Raw genomic sequence first — 26,703 nt, forward strand, 5'->3', positions numbered from 1 at the left:
CCAAATGCAGGTAACTTTTATGTAACTAAATATTTGAGGCTAAAAAACAGTGGAAAGGCTAAGGGTAGTAAGACAGATCTGGGCACAGATACAAAAGAATAAAGGACACGGGAGTTACAGATAAGCAAAAGACTGGAAGACCAAGAGCAACCAAAAGAGGCGCCAAGGGACAAAAGGAATGCTAGCAGAGTCCGGTTTCAAAGATGCCAGTAAAAAAAGGCTCAACAAAACCTTTTTTTCACTGTATCAATAATGAAATCCCTAAGAAGAAAACAATGAATTTGTTCACTGGACTAATTCAGGGAATTCTATAGCTCTGCAGTTGAGAACTTTTTAAGATTTACCCTATCCTCTGCGTACCACACACTTACCATCACCACCAATTTACTTTATGAGTTTTAATACCTTGTTTCTGTATGCTTCTATCACTTTCATGACAAGTTGGATCTTTTTTCCCAAGTCGTTTAAAGCTTTTGGTCTTTCTTCATGTTCCATGTACCTTACTTGAATAGGCTGGCCATATTTCTGTTAAGTTTTTTAAAAAGAAAAAGTTATTAACAGAAAACAACTTTTATGTGGTCCACTAGAAGAGGAAATGGCAACCCACTCTACTATTCTTGCCTTGAGAATCCCATGAACAGTATGAAAAGGCAAAGATATGACACTGGAAGATAAGTCCCCCCTCCCCCCAGGTTGGAAGGTATCCAATACGCTACTGGGGATGAGCAGAGGGCAATTTATTCATAGCTCCAGAAAGAATGAAGTTGCTAGGCCAAAGTGGAAACAGTGCTCAGTTGTGGATGTGCCTGGTGGTGAAAGTCAAGTCCAATTATGTAAAGAATAATATTGCATAGGAACCTGGCAATAGATGTGAATTCGAGCAAACTCTGGAAGACAGCAGAGGACAGAGGAGCCTCAGTTCAGCTCAGTCATGTCCGGCTCTTTGCAACCCCATGGACTGCAGCACGCCAGGCCTCCCTGTCCATTACCAACTCCTAGAGTTTACTCAAACTCACCTTCAATCAGTCAGTTATGACATCCAACCATCCCACTCTCTGTCGTCCCCTTCTCCTGCCTTCAATCTTTCCCAGCATCAGGGTCTTTTCAAATGAGTCAGCTCTTCGCATCAGGTGGCTTAAAAGTATTGGGAGTTTAAGTTTTAACATCAGTCCTTCCAATGAACATTCAGGACTGATTTCCTTTAGGATGGACTCTCAAGAGTCTTCTCCAACACCACAGTTCAAAAGCATCAATTCTTCAGCACTCAGCTTTCTTCATAGTCCAACTCTCACATCCATACATGACTACTGGAAAAACCATAGCCTTGACTAGACAGACCTTTGTTGGCAAAGTAATTCTCTGCTTTTGAATATGCTGTCTAGGTTGGTCATAACTTTCCTTCCAAGGAGTAAGCATCTTTTAATTTCATGGCTGCAGTCACCATCTGCAGTGATTTTGGAGCCCAGAAAAATAAAGTCTGTCACTGTTTCCACTGTTTCTCCATCTACTTGCCATGAAGTGATGGGACCAGATGCCATGATCTTTGTTTTCTGAATGTTGAGTTTTAAGCCAACATTATCACTCTCCTCTTTCACTTTCATCAAGAGGTCTTCAGTTCTTTGCTTTCTGCCATAAGGGTGGTGTCATCTGCATATCTGAAGTTATTGATATTTCTCCCAGCAATCTTGATTCCAGCTTGTGCTTCCTCCAGCCCAGTGTTTCTCATGATGTATTCTGCATATAAGTTAAATAAGCAGGATGACAATATACAGCCTTGCCGTACTCCTTTTCTTATTTGGAACCAGTCTGTTGTTCCATGTCCAGTGCTGACTGTTGCTTCCTGACCTGCATACAGATTTCTCAAGAGGCAGGTTAGGAGGTCTGGTATTCCCATCTCTAAGAATTTTCCACAGTCTATTGTGATCCACACAGTCAAAGGCTTTGGCATAGTCAATAAAGCAGAAATAGATGTTTTTCTGGAACTCTCTTGCTTTTTCCATGATCCAGCGGATGTTGGCAATTTGATCTCTGGTTCCTCTGCCTTTTCTAAAACCAGCTTGAACATCAGGAAGTTCACGGTTCATGTATTATTGAAGCCTGGCTTGGAGAATTTTGAGCATTACTTTGCTAGTGTGTGAGATGAGCGCAATTGTGCAGTAGTCTGAGCATTCTTTGGCATTGCCTTTCTTTGGGATTGGAAATGAAAACTGACCTTTTCCAGTCCTGTGGCCACTGCTGAGTTTTCCAAATTTGTTGGCATATCAAGTGCAGCACTTTCACAGCATCACCTTTCAGGATTTGAAATAGTTCAACTGGAATTCCATCACCTCCAGTAGCTTTGTTCATAGTGATGCTTCCTAAGGCCCACTTGACTTCACATTCCAGGATGTCTGGCTCTAGGTGAGTGATCACACCATCATGATTATCTGGGTCGTGAAGACCTTCTTTGTACAGTTCTTCTGTGTATTCTTGCCACCTCTTCTTAATATCTTCTGCTTCTGTTAGGTCCATACCATTTCTGTCCTTTATTGAGCCCATCTTTGCATGAAATGTTCCCTTGGTATCTCTAATTTTCTTGAAGAGATCTCTAGTCTTTCCCATTCTATTGCAGCACACTAGAGGAGCCTGGTGTGCTGCAAATCATGAGGTCACAAAGAGTCAGGCACAATTTAGCAACTGAATGACAACAAATACAGGAAGATGAATAGGAAAGAAAGGTGGTCAGATAAAAATCTGTCCCCTTACTTTCCTACATGGAAATGAGTTCCAGTGGTTATGTGCTTATTCAGTCCTCCACAGGTATGTCTATACCTTATGTCCTCCCTCTCATTCATTAAGACTACCTTTCAATTCCTCTCAAATCCAAAGAATGTTAATTTCTTTAAAGTTGGGTGTTAAAAGTTTAAAACTACTAAGAAAACCATAAGAACTATTCTGCATCCAGAAATAATGTATTTGAAACTTGGTTTCAAATATTTATAATGCATATAACTCTGTACATGCAACATGGTTATTGGGATTTCCTGATATTTAATACCTATTTATTGTTTATGTCATATTTATTCATTAGATTAGTATGTGTATTTTAAGTATAGTGCTTAAAAACAAGAAAGCCCTTTGGCCCCTCACCCCAGGTGCATAGAAGTAGAGCGTGTCTAAATTTTAAAACAGCCTCTGTAACTGTGAGGAGGGGAATACATTAGAAAAAAAGAAATATTTTCTTCTGAATTCTTTACATACATAAATAAAAATCAGCTTATTTTAGAGTAATGTTAGGTTTTCAGAAAAGTTACAAAGGAAACACTGGCAAGCCAAGCACCTTTTATTGCTTTTCTCTAATGTTTGCATCTTATAGCATAATGGAACATTTGTCAAAACCAAGAAATCAACACTGGTGTATTACTGTTAAATACTGACTGAATTCCAGATATTTGGATTTCATCTTTTTCTTTTACAGGATACTATACTGCATTTAGTCTATTTACACTGTACTTTCAATTGTAAATATTTCTGAAAAGGGAGTAAGTTATAAAAACCATCTTATAAAAATAGTAAAGCCTGTGAAAACTTCTATAACATTCATTTCTATGGTTACCTATATATATTGGAAACAAAATAATACATTCTTGGAACTTCTGAGATTTCAATTATTTCTATTGACCTCAGCTGTCTGGCTTGTTTCTCCAGCCCAATTTATATATATATTCCTTTAAAGGAGATGAGGGGTAAAAAACACCAAGAGGATAAAACATGGTAAAGCTTAGTTTTGCTTTCATAAGCGTAGGCTTTCAAGTTGCTTTTTAAATATTCCCTTTGGAAGTAATTTATTGGCAAGATTTTAACCTTTAAACAATTTTTTTTACATGTACCCCAATATGCATTGCAGCACAACAGCCAGGACATGGAAACAACCTAGATTCCATCGAGAGAGAAATGGATAGAGAGGATGTGGTATATTTATATTCTTTTGCTTTCAAGTTACATAAATTCTTCTGCATGTCAACCTCCCCATCACTAAAGGGCTGCCTTTCCCCATACTCTAGAAGTCTTTATTAAATGTCATCACTTAGCATGTGTATTTACTCACTACTCAAAGAATGGCTCAGGGACCAGCAGCATCAGAATCTCTCGGAAGCTTATAAAAAATGCAGAATCATGGGCCCAACTTGGGTCTACTGAACTTTTTGCATTTCAGTAAAGGCCCCAGGTTACTCATGTGCACATTAAAGCTATGATCCTCACTAAGATGGAAAGACTAAAATTTCCTGTCATCCTTCCAATCTAAACTTCTAAACTTTTGAAGTTTTTTTGTCTTCTGTTTTTTCAGGATGGGGGGTGAGAGTTTGGTGGCAAGCAGGAGGGAAAGAGTAATAGTTTTTTTCTTAAATCCGACCACTGACCTAGAAAAAGGGGACCTGGTGGACACACCTCCTTATTTATTTTTAAAAGGACATTGAAGAGCAGGAGTACTATTTTTGAAGTTCTTTGCCGGCCTGGTGTACCCAAGAGTGTGAACATACAAAAGGGCAGTGTGTTACCACCTCAAAATCAGAGCAGTCAAGGGGGAGAGAAGCAGAGCAAAAGTGACTCCTCTAATGGATAAGGGGTCAGGTTGACAAGTCACTTCGTAACATCACAGAAACCATGGCTTATATAAGTGTAATATTAACACTCCGGTCATATGCAAATTGGAAGTGGTCAAACGGGAGACAGGAAGAGTGAACATCAACATTTTAGGAACCAGTGAACTCAAAGACTAGAATGGGTGAATTTAACTCAGATGACCATTATATCTACTACTGTGGGCAAGAATCCCTTAGAAGAAATGGAGTAGCCCTCATAGTCAACAAGAGTCCAAAATGAAGTTCTTGAGTGCAATCTGAAAAACAACAGAACAATCTGTTCGTTTCCAAGGCAAATCACTCACTATCACAGTAATCCAAGTCTATGCCCCAACCAGTAGTGCTGAAGAAGCTGAAGGTGAATGGTTCTATGAAGACCTTCCAGACCTTCAAGAACTAACACCCAAAAAGATATCCTCTTCATTACAGGGGACTGGAATGCAAAAGTACAAAGTCAAGAGATACCTGGAGTAATAGGCAAATTTGGCCTTGGAGTACAAAATGAAGCAAAGCAAAGGCTAACAGAGTTTTGCCAAGAGAACTCACTGGTTATAGCAAATACCCTCCTTCCAACAACACAAGAGAAGACTCTACACATGGACATCACCAGATGGTCAACACCGAAATCAGGTTGATTGTATTCTTTGCAGCCAAAGATGGAGAAGTTCTATATAGTCAGCAAAAACAAGACTGGGAGCTGACTGTGGCTCAGATCATGAACTCCTTATTGCCAAATTCAGATTTATATTGAAGAAAATAGGGAAAACCACTAGATCATTCAGGTATGACCTAAATCAAATCCCTTAATGATTATACAGTGGAAGTGACAACTAGATTCAAGGGATTAGATCTGATAGACAGAGTGCCTGAAGAACTATAGACAGAGGCTCATGACACTGTACAGGAGACAGGGATCAAGACCACCCCCCCCTCAAACAAACAAACAAAACAAAACAAAAAAACCAACCAACCAACACAAACAAACAAAAAGACCATCCCCAAGAAAAAGAAATGCAAAAAGGCAAAACAGCTGTCTGAGGAGGCCTTACAAATAGCTGAGGAAAGAAGACAAGTGAAAAGCAAATGGGAAAAAGAAAGATATACCCATTTGAATGCACAGTTCCAAAGAATAGCAAGGAGAGGTAAGAAAGCCTTCCTCAGTGATCAATGCAAAGAAATAGAGGAAAACAATAGAATAGGAAAGTCTAGAGATCTCTTTAAGAAAATTAGTGATACCAAGGGAACATTTCATGCAAAGATGGGCTAAATAAGGGACAGAAATGGTATGGACAGAAGATATTAAGAAGAGGTGGCGAGAATACACAGAAGAACTATACAAAAAAGATCTTCATGACCCAGATAACCATGATGGTTTGATCACTCACCTAGAACCAGACATCCTGGAATGTGAAGTCAAGTAGGCCTTAAGAAGCATCACTAGGAACAAAGCTAGTGGAGGTGATGGAATTCCAGTTGAACTATTTCAAATCCTGAAAGATGATGCTGTGAAAGTGCTGCACTCAGCATGCCAGCAAATTAGGAAAACTTAGCAGTGGCCACAGGACTGGAAAAGGTCAGTTTCATTCTAATCCCAAAGAAAGGCAATGCACTCATCTCACACGCTAGCAAAGTAATGCTCAAAATTCTCCAAGCCAGGCTCCAGCAATATGTAAACCGTGAACTTCCAGATGTTCAAGCTGGTTTTAGAAAAGGCAGAGGAACCAGAGATCAAATTGCCAATATCTGCTGGATCATGGAAAAAGCAAGAGAGCTCCAGAAAAACATCTATTTCTGCTTTATTGACTATGCCAAAGCCTTTGACTGTGTGGATTACAACAAACTGTGGAAAATTCTTAAAGAGATGGGAATACCAGACCACCTAACTTGCCTCCTGAGAAATCTGTATGCAGGTCAGGAAGCAAGAGTTAGAACTGGACATGGAACAACAGACTGGTTCCAAATTGGAAAAGGAGTACGTCAAGGCTGTATATTGTAACCCTGCTTATTTTATCTATATGCAGAGTATTAAACATACATGCAGAGTATATCTTCCCAAATGCCAGGCTAGATAAAGCACAAGCTGGAATCAAGATTGCTGGGAGAATATCAATAACCTCAGATATGCAGATGGCACCACCCTTTTGGCAGAAAGTGAAGAAGAACTAAAGAGTCTCTTAATCAAAGAGGAGAGTGAAAAAGTTGACTTAAAACTCAACATTCGAAAAACTATAATCACTGCATCCAGTCCCATCACTTCATGGCAAATAATGGGGAAAACAATGAAAACAGTGAGAGACTTTACTTTTGTGGGCTCCAAAATCACTGCAGAGGGCAACTGCAGCCATGAAATTAGAAGACGCTTGTTCCTTGGAAGAAAAGCCATGACAAACCTAGACAGCATATTAAAAAGCTGAGACATTACTTTGCCAGCAATGGTCTATCTAGTCAAAGCTTTGGTTTTTCCAGTAATGTATGGATGTGAGAGTTGGACCATAAAGAAAGCTGAGCACTGAAGAATTGATGCTTTTGAACTGTGGTGCTGGAGAAGACTCTTGAGAGTCCCTTGGTCTGCAAGGAGATCCAACCAGTCAATATCCTGAATATTCATCGGAAGGATTGATGTTGAAACAGAAACTCCAATATTTTTGCCATCTGATGCGAAGAACTGACTCATTTGAAAAGACCCTGATGCCAGGAAAGATTGAAGGCAGGAAGAGAAGGGGATGACAGAGGATGAGATGGTTGGATGGCATCACTGACTCGATAGACATGAGTTTGAGCATGCTCTGGGAGCTAGTCATGGACAGGGAAGCCTCGTGTGCTGCAGTCCATGGGGTTGCAAAGAGTGGGACATGACTGAGCGACTGAACTGAACATCTGCTAAATTTTCATATCTGAGTATCATAATAGACAAGAATGATTATGCATTATTTAATTTGAATTATCATGTAGCAATCCACACCTCCTAAGTAAAGAGAAAGCATTTCCTGTTACACATATCTGTCTTAGAAATTTCTTCTGTATTAAACACATATACTGTGTTCTTACACCATAATTTTTAGGACAATTTAATGTCCTGTTCAACACTAATATGGACTTTTAAAAGTTTACCTTTAATTCTTGAAGCTTATCCATATATACTTGTTTAGGTTGGTCCTCTCCTTCTTCATAAAGCCAATTTTCTGTGTCCTCCAATATTGCAGACAGTTTATTCAAGTCCTAGTTATACAGTAAGAGATACTGATTGAAAATACTCTCCTTAGGAATAAAAGTCATCAAGCAAGGACTAAATGTTTTTCAAATACAAAAAATTAATTTTTTTCTGGTTTCTTATTTATAAACATGTTTTCACTAGACTTCTGAAATTTGGAAAAATAACTAAGAACCATTCCTAAATGTGCTCAAAAAGACTGACAACAAAAACACATTTGCAACATTTATTTATATATTTATATTAGCATGCTCAAGCAAACATTTAAATAAGTCTAATAAAAAACTACAAAACTTAGACTTACTTCTTGAGTGATGAATTTTTCATAGATAGTGCCAAGCTTGTCTCTAAAATCGTATACATATTCTTCAACAGCATTCTTCGCATCATTTCTTTCTTTCTCTAACTTATCCTGCATTATCATCTTCCCCTATTCAAAAAGTTTTACATTAGTTGCCATGAAAACACCAGGGAAATAAAAACCAAAACTATAATGAAATATCACTTCACACCTACTAGGATGAGTATAATCAAGAAATGGAAATTAAGTGTTGGTGATTATTTGTAGAATTTGAAACCCTTGTACATTGCTGTTGGGAATGTACAATAATGTCCCTCTTAGGGAAAACTTTGGTGGCTCCTAAAGAAGCTAAACAAAGAATTACAATGTGACCCAGCAGTTTCACTCCTAGACATATAATAAAGAACTGAAAGCAGGAACTCAGTTGTCACCCAATGTTCACTGCTGCATTATTTACAATAACCAAAAGGTGGAGACAACTCATTTGTCCTTTAACATGTGAATGGACAAATAAAACGTATATATACAAAATGGAATGGTATTCTACTATAAAAAGAAAGTTCTGACACGTTACAAACTTGATGAGCCTTGAAAACATTACGCTCAGTGAAATAATACAGACACAAAGAATAAATATTGTATGATTACATTTATATGAGTTATCTAATACAAATTCAAAGAGATAGAAGTAGATTAGTTTCTTGGGGGTTAGGGAAGGGAGGAATGGTGAGTTATTAGTGGTTAGAGTTTCTGTTTAGGGTGATGAAAAAGTTTTGGAAAAGACAGTGCCAATTAAAAACTTTAAAAAAAAAATAGACTAATATATGTTAGTGTTCAAATCCTAGGTTTCCCATTTATTAGTTTTGAAATTACAGCAAAATTGCCTAACCTAAGCCTCAGTTTTCTTATCCTAGAGAGCATACTTCTACATATCTTGTATGGCTATAAATAAGATTGACATATTGATACAGGATAGTGGTTGTAATCCTGAGCTTTGATACAGACTACTGGGCTCCAAAACAAAGGTTACTTGCTGAACTTGGGAGATTTAGTATACTTCTGCCAGTTTCCTCATCTTTTAAATGCAGGTTTCTAATAGTACTTTGACTTTACAGGTTTGAAGATTAAAGAGGATATCAAAGTATTTATTTTTTTCGAAGTATTTAAAGATGTTAGCAAAAATTATTGTTAAATCAAAAGCCAAGGAAGAATCTGTAATAAATATTTGTACTTTAACAAAAACATAATACTTTAAACATAACACAGTACACTGATATTTGTAAATTTGAAACAGTAAGACAATTAGCACAATATTGTAAACTATACTCCAATTAAATTATTTTAAAAATAAAATGAGGCATTTCAAAAATTTGAGAAAAAATCTCACACACAAAATTTATCATAGCTGCACTTCCACACAATTCATTTCTTTGGGAAAGTTAGTCTCAAATAATACAAATTCAGAATTATTCGGGATCTCTAGAAATGCTTGCTTCACATAAAACGTAGCTTTTAACAATTCATGAATTGGTGACATAGGTAGGTACTAGAAAGAGAACACTGTAAAGTCAAAATCTCTTGAGGAAATTCCTAGAATAATGTGCAGCAGCTGGAGAATATGCAGCATTTCAAAGAAAACTGCTGGTCAAGCCTGTAGAAACTAACAACTACCACCTAAAGGTAAATTAAAACAAAAAACAACTTTTTACACAACTGTTGGTAAAGGAACCAAACTCTTCCTCAAGAGAGTGTAAAATGAAACATAAACATGTAAAGAAAATTTCAAGAATGACAACAGTTTCTAAAAAGTATCAAATGGAAGTAAGACATTCTGAATTGAACCTTAATCTTTAAGGACCACACATTTGAAGAGGGGAGCTGGAACCACTTCCCTATACAATGCCTGCTGAGTGTGCTACTGTTAAGATACAATAAAAGGGCTAAGAATTATTAGTGTTGGAAAAGCCATTCTCTGTAGTGGAGACAAGCCATGTTTTTCATATAACTAAGGTGAAAGCTACTGTACATGACAATAATACAGCTCAGCATTTTGTCCAAAATAAAGCAGTTCAATAATCTATTTAATAATTTCTTATGAGTTACAGACTAGTTCCCTAAATTTGAGGGATAATTATTCTACAAAAATTTCAGAATACACCACCACTGGTTTCAACATCAATTCAGGTTTATATACCTCATTTTCAATGTAGCTGTTGAGAAGATCTTGGCCCAGTTGCCTACACAGGCTACTCTGGATAGGCAGATCAATACTCTTTACTTTCCCTTTTTTAATGTTCTGGTTCAGTCGCTCTTGTTTCTCTGAGAGAGCAGACTGCAAAAGAAAGGCAAGAGAAGTATAAGTTTCTCTAGCTTAAAAATAGATTTAAGAGACTGATTTCTGATGAAACAAAGTAAAATCAAAACGACTATCTACCATACCTTAAAAATATTATTTTAACACTGATAGTATTTTACACTCTTGTATACACCAAATCTTTCTACATAAAAAGAATCCTGGGCTGGGAAACAAACTGAAACCACAATGAAATACCATTTCCTACCCACTAGGATGACTTATAATGCAAAGATAAAAGAGGAAAATAAGAGATGGTGAAAATATAGACAAATTGGAATCCTTATACATGGTTGACAAGATAGAAAAATATGACAGCCATTTTGGAAAACAGGCAGTTCCTCAAATTGTAAACATAGAGATAGCATATGACCCAGCAATTTCATTCCTGGGTATTAGCCCAAGAAAAATACACATCCACATAAAACCTGTATATAGTTGTTCAAAACAGCATTATTCATAAAAGTCAAGAGGTAGAAAAAATCCAAGTGTCCATCAGTTGATGAATGAATAAATATGGTATCCATCTGTATGATACAATATTACTCAACCATAAAAGGGAATGAAGTACTGATATATCCTACAACCTGGATAAACCTTGAAAATATGCTTAGCAGAAAGAAGCCATTCATTAAAGGATCACATACTGTACTGCTGTATTTATATGAAATGTCTAAAACAGGCAAGTCTATAATTCAAAAATATTAGTGGCTGACTAGGGCTGGTGGGGGAGGGTTTGAGGGGAAATAAAGAGTTACTGCTAATGGGTGGGGTTTCTTTTTGGAGTGACAAAAATGTTGTAAAACTGTGATAATGACTACATAACTGAGTACATTAAAAACCTTTGAATTGCACTCTTAAATGGGAGAACTGCATGATATGTAGATTATGTCTCAATAGAGCTGTTGAATAAAGACAAAACACTGAATAAAATAAAAAATTTAGAAAAATAGGTTTCAAGTTGTATATTACTTGAGAAACTAAGATTTAAAATCAAGTCTTTACAGCCTTGGGAAAAAAATCTATACAAACCATCCAGATTAAATTCTGTTCGGGTGAGAAAAATCTGTCAAAGATGATAGTGTAGAGCTGTAGCCAGCCATATTCTTCTGGTTGGCTGGTGCAGGGTATTTCTCCCTTCTCTTTTATCAGCACTCATTTTCTCAGTAAAATAATGACTCTTAATAATAGCCATTTATCCTTTAAAACTTTACTTCCAAAAATATAATTTTTGCACTAAGAATGCTTTATGATATGCAGCATGCACCACAGAGTGGTTAATTCTGAAGTGCTATATTATTGCTAATTTAAGTTTTCTTCATTTGTCCTATTCTAGTTTCTATTTTCTGAGATTATATCATTTTTAATGAGAAAAAAGTTATTGAAAAGACATAAAAAGACACAGCCACAATAACAGTATACTGGTTTCCCTAGTGGCTCAGATGGTAAAGAATCTGCTTGCAATGCAGGAGACCCGGGTTCAACCCCTGGGTCGGGAAGATCCCCTGAGAAGGAATTGGCAACCCACTCCCGTATTCTTGCCTAGAAAATCCCATGGACAGAGGAGCCTGGCAAGCTACTATCCATGGGGTTGCAGAGTCAGACACGACTGAGCAATTAAGCACAGTAATAGTGGAACAAACCTTTGTTTTGGTTCCTGTTTGGTCAATTTCTTCCTCTGGAGTGTGTTCAGCATGACACTTTTGATGACCTCCTTCTTCTTGGTCAACCTGCATTTTATCCTGCAAAGAAAATGAGTAACTGACAATATCTCTAGTCTCTTTTTCTTTCTTTTTTCTGTTTTTGGTAATGAACAGCATCTTAAGAGTTCAAGCTTGTTTTCACATGTGTGAAGATAATAAAGTAGAAGCTCACTGTTTCTGAAATGGGAGTAACTATTAATATAAATACTCAGGTTGACAGTAAGTAAAATGAAAAGATCTATTTGATGCTATGTGAATAAATCTTGTTTTTTACCTGTGACCAAATAACTGCAAATAAATGGAAAATTGTTCTTAAGTCAAATTTACAAACAAAGATTGACCAAAAAACCCCACAATGTTAAACTTGACACAAAAAATGTTCATAAAGACCTTAATGTGGGAAAATAAACTTTTCAGATACAAAATTTATGTATTACACATAAATTCAATTGTATTTTTAAAATCTAGGAAAATACTCAAATACATAAAAACTGTCAAAGTAGATGTCTCTGAATTATCAAATGTAAACTTTTACTTTTTTTTTTTTAAATCTAAAAGACAAATTTCCAAGCCATAAGAATGCCAAAATGGACTCCCAACTTGGCAAAAAAATCACAAGTATTAGGTTTTTCTGGTCTTCCTTAATCTTATCCACCACTATCCTCCTAAAAGGAAGTAAGTTTGGCACTGAGCAATTGGGATAATTTAGGTGTTCAGATATACATGGAGTTAAGCATTATTACATATAATGTTCATAAGGTTATCTTGCTTAATGCTTATTTGTGCCAAGGAGAAAAACATGTTAGACGACAACTTATAGCAGTGTTCTTTGCTAAGTCAAGAACTGAAATTCCATCCCCACTGCTCCCTGCCCTACCACCTTTCAACTCTGTAATTTTCCCAACTTTATGATGGAGAAGAGGTGAAAAAAGTGTTATAGTGCCCGGCTGGGGTAATATAGAGACAACAGATACATTATTAACTATTTCATGTAATACTAAGAAAACAATGTTGCTAGCTAAGGCTAAAATACTTTTATCACGTGGCATTTTAAATTTAATACTTATATATATTCCTATCTCTAAAGAAAAAAAATCAATCAATCAATATGGTTAAGGTATTTCTAAATCTTTTTCACACGCATAACCGAACTCATCTAAATCACATAATTCAGTTAATGATGTCTGAATTGTTCTATACATATTTGTCCTTTGTGCTATCAAGAGCATTAGTAGCCCAGCCATTTGTTTAAAAATTGCTTCGGTATCATCTCTAAGTTTTCTTATAAGCCACTGACACCTATTCTACAAATTTTATGATTTTTTTTTTCTGTATTTCACCAGAAGGAATCAGTAGATTATTTTCAGACAACAACCAAGACTAATATTCCTTTCTTGAATGGTCCTTATACAATTTAATGTCAAAAGGTTGCAACTGCCAACTCATGCCATGAGGAGTAATAATCAAGTTCATACATGTACAGATGATGATAACTTTTCATGATTATTGCCATAGGCAACAGTGAATGTAAAATATCATTTGCATGATCCATCCCAATTGCAGGTATATTAATAAGGGGGAACTTGTACGTTTTAACAGTTGATCTGAGAGTAATTTGGTAATCTTTTAAAATACTTTTAGGAAGGTTCATAGGAATATTATGCCTAGTGCGAAAGTTAATAAAAGTGCCTCTAGACTTGGCTTCTCTGATTTTAAGCTTCATGAGGGTTGAGACTGTTTTTCTATTCACTGCTATATCTAAACACAAAATTTAGGTACTTCTAGTTATTTGCCAAATAAATAAAAAGCACTTAGAAATAAAATCCAGAATTATTATCTAATCTGTCCCGTGATCTACCTTCTCAATCTCTTTTCCTTGTCACTCTCCCCTTTTCTGTATCTTATTATCAGCTACCTTTGTAACAAAAAAGGTATCCTCCCCTCAGGGCCTTTGTACTTGTTATTCCCTTTGTCTGGACGCCTACCTGCACCTTGCTCCTTACTCTGCCTTTTCATCTTTCACACTAGCTTTTCTCTTCCCTTCTCACAGGTGGCTGTCCTCATTACTTAATTTAGACTATGCATCTCCTCCTATTAATTTCCTTTATATTTATATGATATCCTGTTGCTTCTTGCCTGTCCTTTTCCATTAGAATGTAAGTGACAGACCTTTTTAATCCTGCTTTCCACTGTATCTTCAGTGCCTAGAACAGTACCTGGTACATATAAGTAATCAGACATTTTGAATTAAAAAATAGATAAAAAGATAACCTAAATGGTCAACAGTTGAGGAACAGTTAAATTATGGTATGATAGTCTCCTTGATCCTTCACTGTGTAATGAAGCCTAAGTTATGATACCTTCCTAATATGTCCAGATAGCAATAAATACCTAGAAGCGTTCATTTTCTGAGACATCTTTTTACTGCTCTGAAGAAAAGCTGGCAATCTATGCTATAGTTTTTCAGGAAAATTGAAGATATCTTAATTTTTAATGAAAAAATATGAGGCCCATAAAATAATGTCTTATAAACTAACTTGCCTGCAAAGAAAAAAAAAACAAAAACAACCATTGCTACTCACTTATACATACCTAGGTTTCATCTGCCAGCAATGTCAGCAACAAGGGAACAGTAAAAACGATCTTACTGTCCTCTTACGTTCTCCTCTAAAGCTTAAATAATTAGCTTCCTGGGTCTACTTCGAATTTACTCACATTTTTGGAGAGGGGAAGGGAGAGACTGCTTAATAATAGTATTTAAACCTTAAGCTTTTAAACTTCTGGATACGGAATTAAAGAAAAAAGCCCTAGAGAGAACCACTAAGCAAGACAGTACACAAGATGTTTTCTACACAGTAGAAAACAAGAATAAGGAAATAAACTACCATTTATTCAACATGGGTTATATCGGCTAAGGTAGAGATTTAAAAGGAGATGATATATGTGAATGTGCTCTCCAACAATGCTAACTATATGACCTACAATGTCAGTAACCTTTTTTTGTCCCTTGATTATATAAATTACAGAACATATGCTCAGGAACATCTCACTCAACTGGAAGAAATACTTTATATGGAACACCAAGTACCTGGAAATATTCTCTAGTAAGCCAAAAACACTCTTGTAAGCAAATCAATCTCTGAGGGCCCAATGTAGATGCTATAAATTCATGCATTTTATGCAAAAGTGAGTTGTTTAAGTACACATTCAGAAGTCATCCTAAAGGGCTGGCTAACTGGATTTCAAGCCCACATACAAACAGAAGCAGCATATAAGAAATGCAAGAGGTAGAAAATGGGTGCCACAATCTCCTTGTTTTTAGTGCCCAGGGTTCACTAACACTACACAGAGAAAACTCAAGGTCTAAAACATTACCCAGAGACTTTTTAGAAAAAGAGGTGAAGAAGTTAAATAGCTGTAAAAGAACTTATTCCAAAAAGCATACAGAATGCTTTCAATCTTAGTAAAACTAAACCTTAATGGATTATATTTACACGTCTACCACAGTTGTTACAAACCATAATTAAGAGAATTAACTTTTCAACCTATTATTCTTACATTTATTTATGAAAATTGACTATCCTTACTAACATATTGGGACAGTATTTCCTTCTCCTTAATTCAAGGAAGGATGGATGTAACAGGAAAATAATACATATGAAGAAAAATGAAAGAAAATGCCACGGTTCTTAAATGAAGTAGTGGTAGAATTCTGAAAGAAAAGATTTTACAGTAATTTTTAGTAAAAGCAGACAAAAAGACAACTTTTAAAAATAGGAGAAACTGTCCTGAAATTTAAAATGTTAAAATCCACTCTTATCATGCACAAATATATGAAAAATCCAGGGGAGACTTCCAATTATGGTTTGAAAAAAATCCAACCAAAGTCTTCAAAATAACTTACAAATACTACACATAAAAAGAAGAAAACTTTATGTAGTGGAATACAATCACTCTCTCTTAAGATTCTTTCACTGACACTAAGCCAACGTAACATTAGAGTCACATTAACTCTTTCGTAAAGACACTATCAAGAATCTATTGTAATGTTACTGAATGTATAGCACATTTTCTGTTCAGACACAACTGAGCGACTGAACACACACACACACACACAGAGTTATAATTAAGACACTGTATATATTATTAGAGGAGCCTTTTAAAAATATAATTTCTACATACCACATCATCTTTGCTTTCATTCTTAAAAGAAGTTTCTGTCTCCATAGGAACATCACTGTGATCCCCTTCTATATTTTGCTTCTCAATTACAGATGCACTAGCCACACTGAAGATTCCATGGATATTAATACGAACTTTAACCTTAACTTTGGAACTATCACCATCAGATTGTGGGAAAACATTCTGAATAGTAAAGTTCCCTTAAGGAAAAAAGAACTTTGATCAGAACATAGGCCTCAGATTAACTCATTCAATTCATTCATTCAATAATTTTACTATCATTTTCAGATGTTGGCAAACAAAAAATCTTAAAATTATCATCATATTCTAATTATTGTGGGGCATGCATTTCCCCCAATCACCTTTTTTTAATATAATAAACCTGGTATAAATAAAAACTCAAAAGGGTGTAAAGTGATTGTCCTTCAAAAAAAAAAAAAAAAAAAGACTCAAAAGGTTAAACAACCTGCCCCAAGTCATCAGTGACAGGAAAAAGAGTTAGGGATCTTAATCAAGGACAATCTGACTGAAGGCAATATCACTTTTGGGTTTTACAATACTGCCACACTAAAACCAAAATAGCAAAATTCAATTTCTGAACTTTAAAACCAAATACATATTACCTGTTTGTTATAAACTGTATAAATCATTATAATCTTGGTAATTCACAAAGCAATTTAAATTTTCTTTTCCTGGAACTTGCCTATAGCAAAACTGCTAAGCTATACAGTCACTACTACCTGGTTTACATTAATTTTTTCAGTTTAAGAAACCTGGTGTTTTAGGGCTTCTTTGGTGGTTCAGTGGTAAAGAATCCACCTGTCAATGCAGGTTTGATAGGTTTGATACCTGCTCTGGGGAGATCCCAGTAAGAAAAAATGAAATCTGGTATTTTATTTTTTAGAAAAAAATCTCAAATATATAATGTTATCCATGGTAGAGACAGACTACTAGGCAGAAAAGTTGTATATAAAATTCTGGTTTTTAGAAGTTGAATTGTGACCTTCCCTCTTGCCCCAATGCATATGTTGAAGGCCTACTCTCCAGTAACCTCAGGAGGTGACCTTATTTGGAGACAGGGTCTTTACAAAGTAATCAAGTTAGAGTGAAGTTATTGGGTGGGCTCTAATTCAATGACTTGGTGTCCTTATTTGGAGATGGATACACACAAGAGGAGAAGGACACATGAACACGATGATGGCCGTCTATGAACCAAAGACAAACGCCAGGAATGGATCCTTCCCTCAGAGCCCACAGAAGGAACTGATCCCACCACCACCTTAATTTTGAATGTTCCACCTCCAGAACTGTGAGACAGTACATTTCTATTGTTGAAATATCTAGTTTGTGGTGCTTTGTTACAGAAGGCCTAGAAAACTAATACCATTTTCAATAGTTACTTCTACTGTTTTAAATAATGTACTTGAAATATTAATACTGTCCTCATTTTAATCTATCAATAAAAGTAGCAAATACAGAACATTTTATATTCTTTAAAATGATACAAATCATACTTTTTTCGGTATCTTCTAAAAAGATAACTCGGCTGAAATGGCTATTAGTCTCCTAGTTCCACTTTCATATTAATCTAGTAACACTCATTCTATCTGTTGCCCGTGGGTCGAACCAGTAATACTCATTCTAGTTGTTGCCAGTGTGTTACACAGGAGTTTAAAGTCACAATATGTAGTCAGTCTGACAGCACTGACTGCATATTCAAGTTTAGTATTTTCATTAAAAAATAACTCTCATCCAACCTCTCAAGCCAATTACAGAACATTTTAAATATAGATGTTAAAAATATTCAAACCTGTTGTTATCCAGAAATAAAACTCTAAGCACCAAAAAGTGCATGTTTAGAAAAAAGTATGACTATCTTTGTTTAAAAATCCAGTGCTGGGTTAGCTGAAATGTTAATTTGTTTCCTTGATTCAAATACTGTAAGAGGCTAAATTTTATGAAAAAAAAAATTGCGAGTTTTCTTACCAATTCTTGGATCTGGATAAGGCACTTCATGTAAATTAGTATAAAATGCTTCTAGTTCAAATGGTTCTTTCTTGTGGAAAGTAATGACTTTTGAGAACGGGGCAGGATGGTTCTTACAGAATACTTCGCATTCCCTGAAATGGAGTGGGGAAACAGTTAAACAGAGAGCTTCCTGTGAACCTAATCACATAATCCATCTTGTTTTTAATTCATAAGTAGCAATTTTAAATACCTCTACACAAATGTTAAGAAAAAGAATTATTGGTTTTACTACAAATAAACATACAATGAATTTTGACAGGTTCAAAATAATTCTCTCCTATTAAAATGGGAAAAAGCACCTGAGAGGAGGTATATTTTAAGGCCAATTTATAGGGATTTTTGTTGTTGTTCACATCTGAGGACCAAATTCTGTTGATTAGTTTCCAAAACACTTATCATATGTAACCCTTTTTATTCTAGCTCCCTTAAAAATACTTTTAATTGGAAATAATTTCAAACTCATAGAAAGGTGCAAAATAAAACAAGGATAAGGAACACCTGTATATATTTTACCAAAATTTGTTACTGTTTTAACCCATTTATTTCATCATTCTGAGTACACATATACACTGTTGTATGTGTATATTTTTTTTCTGAACAAGCTGTGGGTGTTACATACATGATGGCTCTTTACCCCAAAATTTTTAAAGGCATTCTTCCTAACAGGGACATTCTCTAATATAACCATAGTACAGCTATCTACTTTATAAACTTTAATACTTAAATCTATAAACCAAACTCCAAGTTTTTCAGTTGATGAACAATGTCCTTTATAGTATTTTCTCTTACAGGAAGCTTTAAAAGCTACAAAAGCAATTCTATCCTATTAATTATGCATGGTTTGAAAATGTCACTTTTATGGACCTTTTCCTCTATCCTACAACTACCTCCTACTTTCTTATTGTAGTCACTAGAATATATCTAAACTTCCAATGTGTTTTCTTATAAATTTTTTTGGATCACTTATACACTTAACTGAAATTAACTTTAAAAAATAATATTTCTTGCCTCAAAGTTGACATTAACACATGTCCTGCAAAACCTTCCAATTAGGTTGATAATCCATATTTTTGAAATTTGCACAAAAATGTCAACTTCTAGGGGATGTGTAGAACACAGAACAAAATCTTAAAAGCAACTTCAAAACTTAAATACAGGTTTACTTTATTATACAAACTATACATCTAAAAAGTCAAATATAGTATCAAATACAGATTTTTATTTTGGAAGGAAAGTAAACAATTTAAATGCTGTGCAGTTTATGCAAAAGGAAATGCTAATGTCAAAGCACAAAAAGACTAGCTTATAACAGAAATGAAAATAACAAAGTGCTAATTGTCTTTACTATTAGAATGTTACATTTAAATATACAGGAGAAAATGAGCTAAAGTACATTATCTCATTCAATGTTATTAGGAATATAGCTTGGTATATTCTTTTTAGTGGATAATTTGGCAGTATTAAGTTAAAATAATGTTCATAACCCTCTGGCTCAATTTCAGTCCTACATAGTTACCTTAGATATATCAAACACAACCAAACAAGGAGATATGTACAAGGACAGTCCTAATAGCACTTGCTTAAAACAGGAAAAACATAACTTAACAATATACTGGTTAAATTATGGCACCTACAATTGTCTGAAAAGTTACTGTCTGTTGATATGGAAAGGTGATATATATTTGAGAATGCAATTTTTATGGATATATACACATGATCATGTAAATATTTTAAAAGTACATGTTTTTATTTGGATATTGAAAGAAAATGACTGGATAGATCGATGTGTGTGTGCTCAGTCATGTCCAACTCTTTGTGACCCTATGGACTGCAGCCTGCCAGGCTGCTCTATCCACGGAATTTTCCAAGCAAGAATACTAGAGTGGGTTACCATTTCCTCCTCCAGGAGGATAAATATATACCCAGTTGTTAACAAGAGTTATCTCAATAAAATGGGCTAAGAGAGTTGGAGTATAGCAAATACAGGTCTTTTTTTAAGTTTTTATATTTCTATACTGTGATTTATATTTGAAACTGAGAATGTTTTACTTTTATAATAAAATATTAACTAAAAATATGCCCTTCATGGTTTACAGATATATCATGTTTTTATATTATCCTTGTTTCTAAAATACTATTCTAAAGTGTTTGACAAGTTTAAGGAGTATAAATTCCTCTAATTTAGAAAAGTAGGTTCAATTTCTTATTTTGATAAGCTCTAACCAAGGCTTTAAAAGTAACTTACCCAGTTCCATCTTCAAAAGAGGTCTTCCATCTTAATGTGATTGAATAGGGAACAATGTCTGTTATGGAAAATTCACGCACTTTAAATGCTGGCGAGAGAATTGCACACTGAAAATAAGATGGATACCATATTTAAATCAAAAAACACCAAACATACCCCATGTTACCATGACTGCTTAACAAAGTTGTTATAATAAAACTGTTCTATTTAAAAATTTTCTGGGTTTTTGGTAATAACTACGTAAAATTTTAAAGTGTCAGAGCACTCTTCCTGTGACTTTACAAAAATTTATGTAGAATATTTTTTAATCTCAAAAAATAATTTTAAATGGGAATAATCATAAGAATTCATAAAATAAATGTCTTTCAGTGTAGTTAATGACATACAGTCCTATGATAGCGTAAAATCAAATGGGATAGACATAACCTTTATTTATCAGCAATAATTTCAATTTCAGTTCAGTTGTTCAGTTGTGTCCAGCTCTTTGCAACTCCATGAATCGCAGCACGGCAGACCTCCCTGTCCATCACCAACTCCCCGAGTTTACTCAAACTCATGTCCATTGAGTCCGTGATGCCGTCCAGCCATCTCATCCTCTGTTGTCCCCTTCTCCTCCTGCCCCTAATCCCTCCCAGCATCAGAGTCTTTTCCAATGAGTCAACTCTTCACATCAGGTGGCCAAAGTATTGGAGTTTCAGCTATAGCATCAGTCCTTCCAATGAACACCCAGGACTGATCTCCTTTAGAATGGACTGGTTGGATTTCCTTGCAGTCCAAGGGACTCTCAAGAGTTTTCTCCAACACCACTTTAGCTTATTGTTGAGTGGTTGGACCAGATAATAAATTAAAAAGTTCTTTGAGGCCTATTACCATATTTCTGGCAAAATATACATTCTAAAATTTTTAAAGACTAATTATCATACCTGCAATGCACATCCTCTTGCAACAGCTTCATCAGCATTTAATGTGGTACTTATGTCTTTAAGAAAGAATTTAGTGATTTGCTCTTTCACAGCAGGAATTCGTGTTGCTCCCCCTACAATTTCTATACTACTTATGTCTTCACGCTGTAAGTCTGGAAAACAAAATGTTTCAAAAATTATGACAGTCTTTATAAAAAAAGGGAACAGTAGACTCTGGAAAGTACTTTTTTAAAAAAATGAATTTTTTAATTTACTCAAAACAAGGTAGAACAAAAAGAAAATAAAAATAAATTTGGAAAAAAGCAAAATTTAATAGATATTATCTACATATCAGGCACTGTACTTGGTCCAGATGATGAAGTGACCATAAAACAGACAAGCACTTCATGGACTTAGAGAAACTGTTCAGAGTCCTTCATTTTTTCTAACTTCTACCTCACAAATTCCCATAGGAACTAGTTTTTAATTGGTCATGAAAAACCTTAACAAAAAGCAGTCATGTTCTCAGTTCTACTTCTGATCAATCTTTAAAAACTTACTTATAAAAATACCTTCAAATAACAAGCATTAGTTTCATGATGTAAACAGTATGGGCCAGGACAAGTTCTCATAAACTCTGATGTCTAGTGGCCCTTGTCTTATGAATAAAGAATGAGTTATAAACGCCTTCTCTAAAATAAGAAATACTAATCTTAAAAAAAGAACACACATGACTTTTTTATTGCTTTTACAAATTTCTACCCCGTTACAGTAACACCATGGTACAGTTTTGATGGTTAGTTCAGGAACTTTCACTTACTAGCTTGTTCCATTACTGCTTTTAACGGTGGTTCAACTCTGGCTAAGAGGGAAGCACATAATTGTTCAAATTGAGCCCTGTGGGAAAATGAAACAGAAGTCATTATTTGGAGGTATAAAAATTGAGCATATCTTCTGAAAACAGAATGAAAAAAACTAGACATGATCCAAACATAAAATGAGGAAATACTTTTCAATTGAAAACATACATGGTACCTGTTCATTTTACTAGAAACATCAAGGTCATTCATGAAACACTCAATGTTCAGTGGAAGATCTGATGCATTTGCACTCATTAGCTTCTTTAGTTTTTCACATTCCTGATATAAACGCAACAAGGCCCGAGAGTTTTCTTTCACATTTATCTTATATTTTGTCTTGAACTCTTCACAGAAGTAGTCTACTAAAACCTCATCAAAGTTCCTGCCACCCAAATATGGATCAAAGGTAGTAGCCAAGACCTGTTTAATTGAAAAACCAGAACTGAAGTTTCAGAAATATTACATGCTTTCTAAAACTAAACCTCCCTGAAAAAACCTTTTAAACTTAAAACCAAAGAACTTGTCAAAAATCACAGGTGTGCCAAATTTGGAATCACTTATATTAATTATCATATTTAGCCAACATATTTATCCATTCAGAATTATCTACTTTATAGACCTATATACCTATGTGAGAGAGTAACTTTAATTCTGAAAAGTTGAGTTGCAGTGACTAAAAGTTCATTATCTCACATCCTTTGGTTCTACAACAGCATTGAACAGATGGGCCAAAAACCAAGTTTAAGAGAGCAAAGAAAGAGTCCTAAGTATGTAACCAAACACAAAACAGCCAAGAGGAGCCAATCCAAAGATTAAATATAAAATATTTTAATTGATCAAACATGGAACTCTGCTCAGTGTTTGTTACGCGGTGGCCTGGATGGGAGGGGAGTTTGAGGGAGAAATGATAAATGTTTATGTATGGCTGAGTCCCTTCAGTGTTCACCCGAAACTATCACAACACTGTTAATTGGCTATACTCCAATACAAACACAAAATAAAAAGTGCTTTTAAAAAAGTTCTAGAAAAATGTTTTACAAATTTACAAATCAAGAATTACTGCCCCCACTCCCCTAAAAAGCCAGACTATTTTTATAAACATATAGAAGGAACAAAAGAGCATGTAAGGAACCATAAAAGAAAATTTAAGAAAAAAATGAAGAGGAGAGACAAGAATTTAATACGCTTGTTGAACAACTGGCCTCAACTAAGCAGTCTAATAGAAAAGGAGCAGAAAAGTCACACACTTCAATGATATAGCTCTTGAAACCATAGAACCAAGACATCTAGTCTATCTCCCTGTGGCAGAGGGTAAAAATAACTAGTTATAATAGTCATTGCCAGAAAGTAGAGTTCCATGTTGGTGTGTTTCAGCCTTTTTCATAAGGATGGGTGGTGGAATAGTGGTAAACATCACAGTTGGATGTGAACATAGTCTGAGGGGGATGTTATCCCACAGATTAACATGGAGAATCAATGAACAGACTCCTATATTCACTATGAGTAACTTCCCTTTAATTTTATGATTACAAGGATGTTAATATAGTAATATAAACTTCAACACAAAAGGCTCTAAAAGGTTCTGGGTAGCCCAAAGCATTTAATCTTCTGAGCAAATTCTATACATGTGTGTAACAGGGACAGAGAGTGTATGTAAGTCTGGGTAAGATAATTAATGTAAAAATGAATATAAAACCAAAGGCTATAAAAAGATAAGCATGGAGAGGTAAGTAACACCACATTGTAGAAAATTTTGTTGGGATTCCTGGATAGAAAGGTTTCTAAAGACAATGGTAATCATTTTAGAAGATGTTTCCTATGTACATTTATAAATATGTAATTTATGCTCCCTGATAGGTGACAAACATCTCAACACTAATAAAAAATAGCTAACACATAATAACTACAATGTGGTATTCCAAGCATCTTATAAACTTTAATTCATTTCATCCTCAAAAATTCTATGAGATACTGATAATATCCTCAGGTGAGGAGCCTGAGATTTGGCGAGGTTACATAATCTGCTCAAGATCATAGTTTTTAAGTGGCAGAACCAGGGTTTAAACCCATGCATTACAGTTCTCCATTTACTCTAATATGCTCTTAACCATTAGAATTAAATATAGCAAATCATTTCTTTACTTACTTTAAGTTTTCCTTTGTTAAAAGCACAAACCGAGACCTGATAGGCAGAATGTCCCATATCAATAAATATTACATTTCTTGGTTTCTCATCTAATGGAGGAAGATCCTGTTTATAAATTCCATATGCTAGTGCAACTATGCAAGAACAAAGAATGAGATTAGTAAAGCAATCGCTTGGAAAACAATAAATAAGTCATGTTGATACTACCTTTTAGTTAGCTTCAAAGTAAAATAACTTTTCGCAATTTGGTTAATATTTTATTTTTTCTACCCTATAATGTTAATGACTTGAGTCAATGTAAGACATGTTTAATCTCTGCCAAAATGCTGTACTCCAAAATGATAAGCTTATAAGATATCAGGACAGAACAGAGTTATTAAAAATAAATGCCTTGTACGAATTGGAAAAAAACTATAATATTTTAATGACAGTGATTTTCAAATTGCAAACTGCTCACCTGCAGTAGTTTCATTCATTAACCTTAAACAATTTAAACCTGCAACCTGGGCTGCAGCCATCACAGATCTTCTCTCAGCATCAGTGAAAAAGCTAGGAATCTGGTATTGTGAAACAATAATCAAGTGTATTAGTTCATTGTAATACATTTTACTTAAACATTTCACCAACTGAAAATGAAAATAATTACACCAAAACTTACGCAAAGTAATAAATGGTGTTCTAATTAAATAAATGAGAAAAAATACTGTTTTGTTTTGTTTTTTAGGTTGTGCTTAGTCGCTCTGCTGCTGCTAAGCCGCCTCAGTCATGTCCAACTCTGTGCGACCCCATAGACAGCAGCCCACCAGGCTCCCCCATCCCTGGGATTCTCCAGGCAAGAACACTGAAGTGGGTTGCCATTTCCTTCTCCAATGCATGAAAGTAAAAAGTGAAAGTGAAGTCGCTCAGTCGTGTCGGACTCTTCGAGACCCCATGGACTGCAGCCTACCATGCTCCTCTGTCCATGGGATTTTCCAGGCAAGAGTACTTCAGTTGTGTCCAATTCTCTGTGACCCCATGGACTGTTCCCTGCCAGGCTCCTCTGACCACGGGGATTCTCCAGGCAAGAATACTGGAGTGGGTTGTCATGCCCTCCTCCAGGGGATCTTCCCAACACAGGGACTGAACCCAGATCTCCCACACTGCAGGCAGATTCTTTACTATCTGAGCCACCAGGGAAGCGCCCCCCCTGCCTTATTTTTTTTTTTTAAGGTTGTCAATTGCTGTATCAAAAGTTTTACCTGAAGTATGAACACAAATTTAAAGCAATTAGTAAAATAGAGTAATACTGTAGAATTTCAAAAATATGTTCATCTAAATCCATCTCATGTTGGTCTCGTCTATAAAAATACATATTTGTTTATATTTAATAATGAAACATTAACAACCAAGAGTCTGTTAAAATGAGATTGGTAAATATGTTATATCCACATAAAGAAATCTGATGTGGATGTTAGAATCAGATCGATCTGAACTGTCATGGAATAGTATCTTTATTACATTAAAAAAAGGGGGTGCACGTATAGCATAATTTCATTTTTTTGTGTGTATATACTACTAGAAGAATACACTCCCAAATGTTTACAATGGTTATATTCCAAAAGGAGGGGAAACTATATTGCAGGGGGCTTACGATGAGCATGTTTCTTTATAAATCACCAAAAAACATTAGGTTATGTTTCTATTAAAAATAAACTCATAATTTAAAACATAATTAAGATTACATATACTTAGTATTATCAAAGTAAGAAGCACTCTTCTTTAGTCTACAGATTTATAAAAAACTGAGTACATTCATGTACAAAATGACTTGGGGCTCTTCCAATTTCAAGCTAACTGCTTTCTGAATTTAGAAATTTCATTTAATAGATAATAACGCTAAAAGAACTTGAATTTTGACAAGTCTGTATATCCTGATTTTGGTACTATCCTTCTGATAAAAATGTATATTATAAGCTATGGTTCACTTAATATTCACTGAGAACTTATGTACCAGGTGCTTTTTTAGCCATGAGGGATATGACAGTACATAAAACAGAAAAAAATTCCCCTTGTATAGCTCACATGGGCTTATTGCACTAATTACAAAGTTAATAATGGCCAAGAAATTCACTGCCATATTCTGATACTAATTTCTGACATAATTACTAAAT

At 35.0% G+C, this 26,703-nt stretch overlaps 1 protein-coding gene across 1 annotated transcript in view; it reads right to left on the bottom strand.

Annotated features, from left to right (window-relative positions):
- The window catches only part of HSPA4L (heat shock protein family A (Hsp70) member 4 like), a 53,881-nt gene that overhangs the window by 7,332 nt on the left and 19,846 nt on the right, over positions 1–26,703 (bottom strand). Inside the window, exons 6-18 of the mRNA XM_069557439.1 lie at positions 25,011–25,110; positions 24,554–24,687; positions 22,583–22,827; positions 22,368–22,444; positions 21,569–21,720; positions 20,646–20,752; positions 18,359–18,492; positions 16,373–16,572; positions 12,131–12,229; positions 10,329–10,466; positions 8,138–8,263; positions 7,734–7,841; positions 406–525 (exon numbers count right to left, since the gene is read on the bottom strand). Of these exons, the coding sequence (XP_069413540.1) occupies positions 406–525; positions 7,734–7,841; positions 8,138–8,263; positions 10,329–10,466; positions 12,131–12,229; positions 16,373–16,572; positions 18,359–18,492; positions 20,646–20,752; positions 21,569–21,720; positions 22,368–22,444; positions 22,583–22,827; positions 24,554–24,687; positions 25,011–25,110 (1,740 nt within the window). The remainder of the gene's footprint in view (positions 1–405; positions 526–7,733; positions 7,842–8,137; positions 8,264–10,328; positions 10,467–12,130; positions 12,230–16,372; positions 16,573–18,358; positions 18,493–20,645; positions 20,753–21,568; positions 21,721–22,367; positions 22,445–22,582; positions 22,828–24,553; positions 24,688–25,010; positions 25,111–26,703) is intronic.

This window comes from Ovis canadensis, chromosome 17 (genome assembly GCF_042477335.2).
Source record: "Ovis canadensis isolate MfBH-ARS-UI-01 breed Bighorn chromosome 17, ARS-UI_OviCan_v2, whole genome shotgun sequence".
In the NCBI taxonomy this organism is placed as follows: domain Eukaryota; kingdom Metazoa; phylum Chordata; class Mammalia; order Artiodactyla; family Bovidae; genus Ovis; species Ovis canadensis.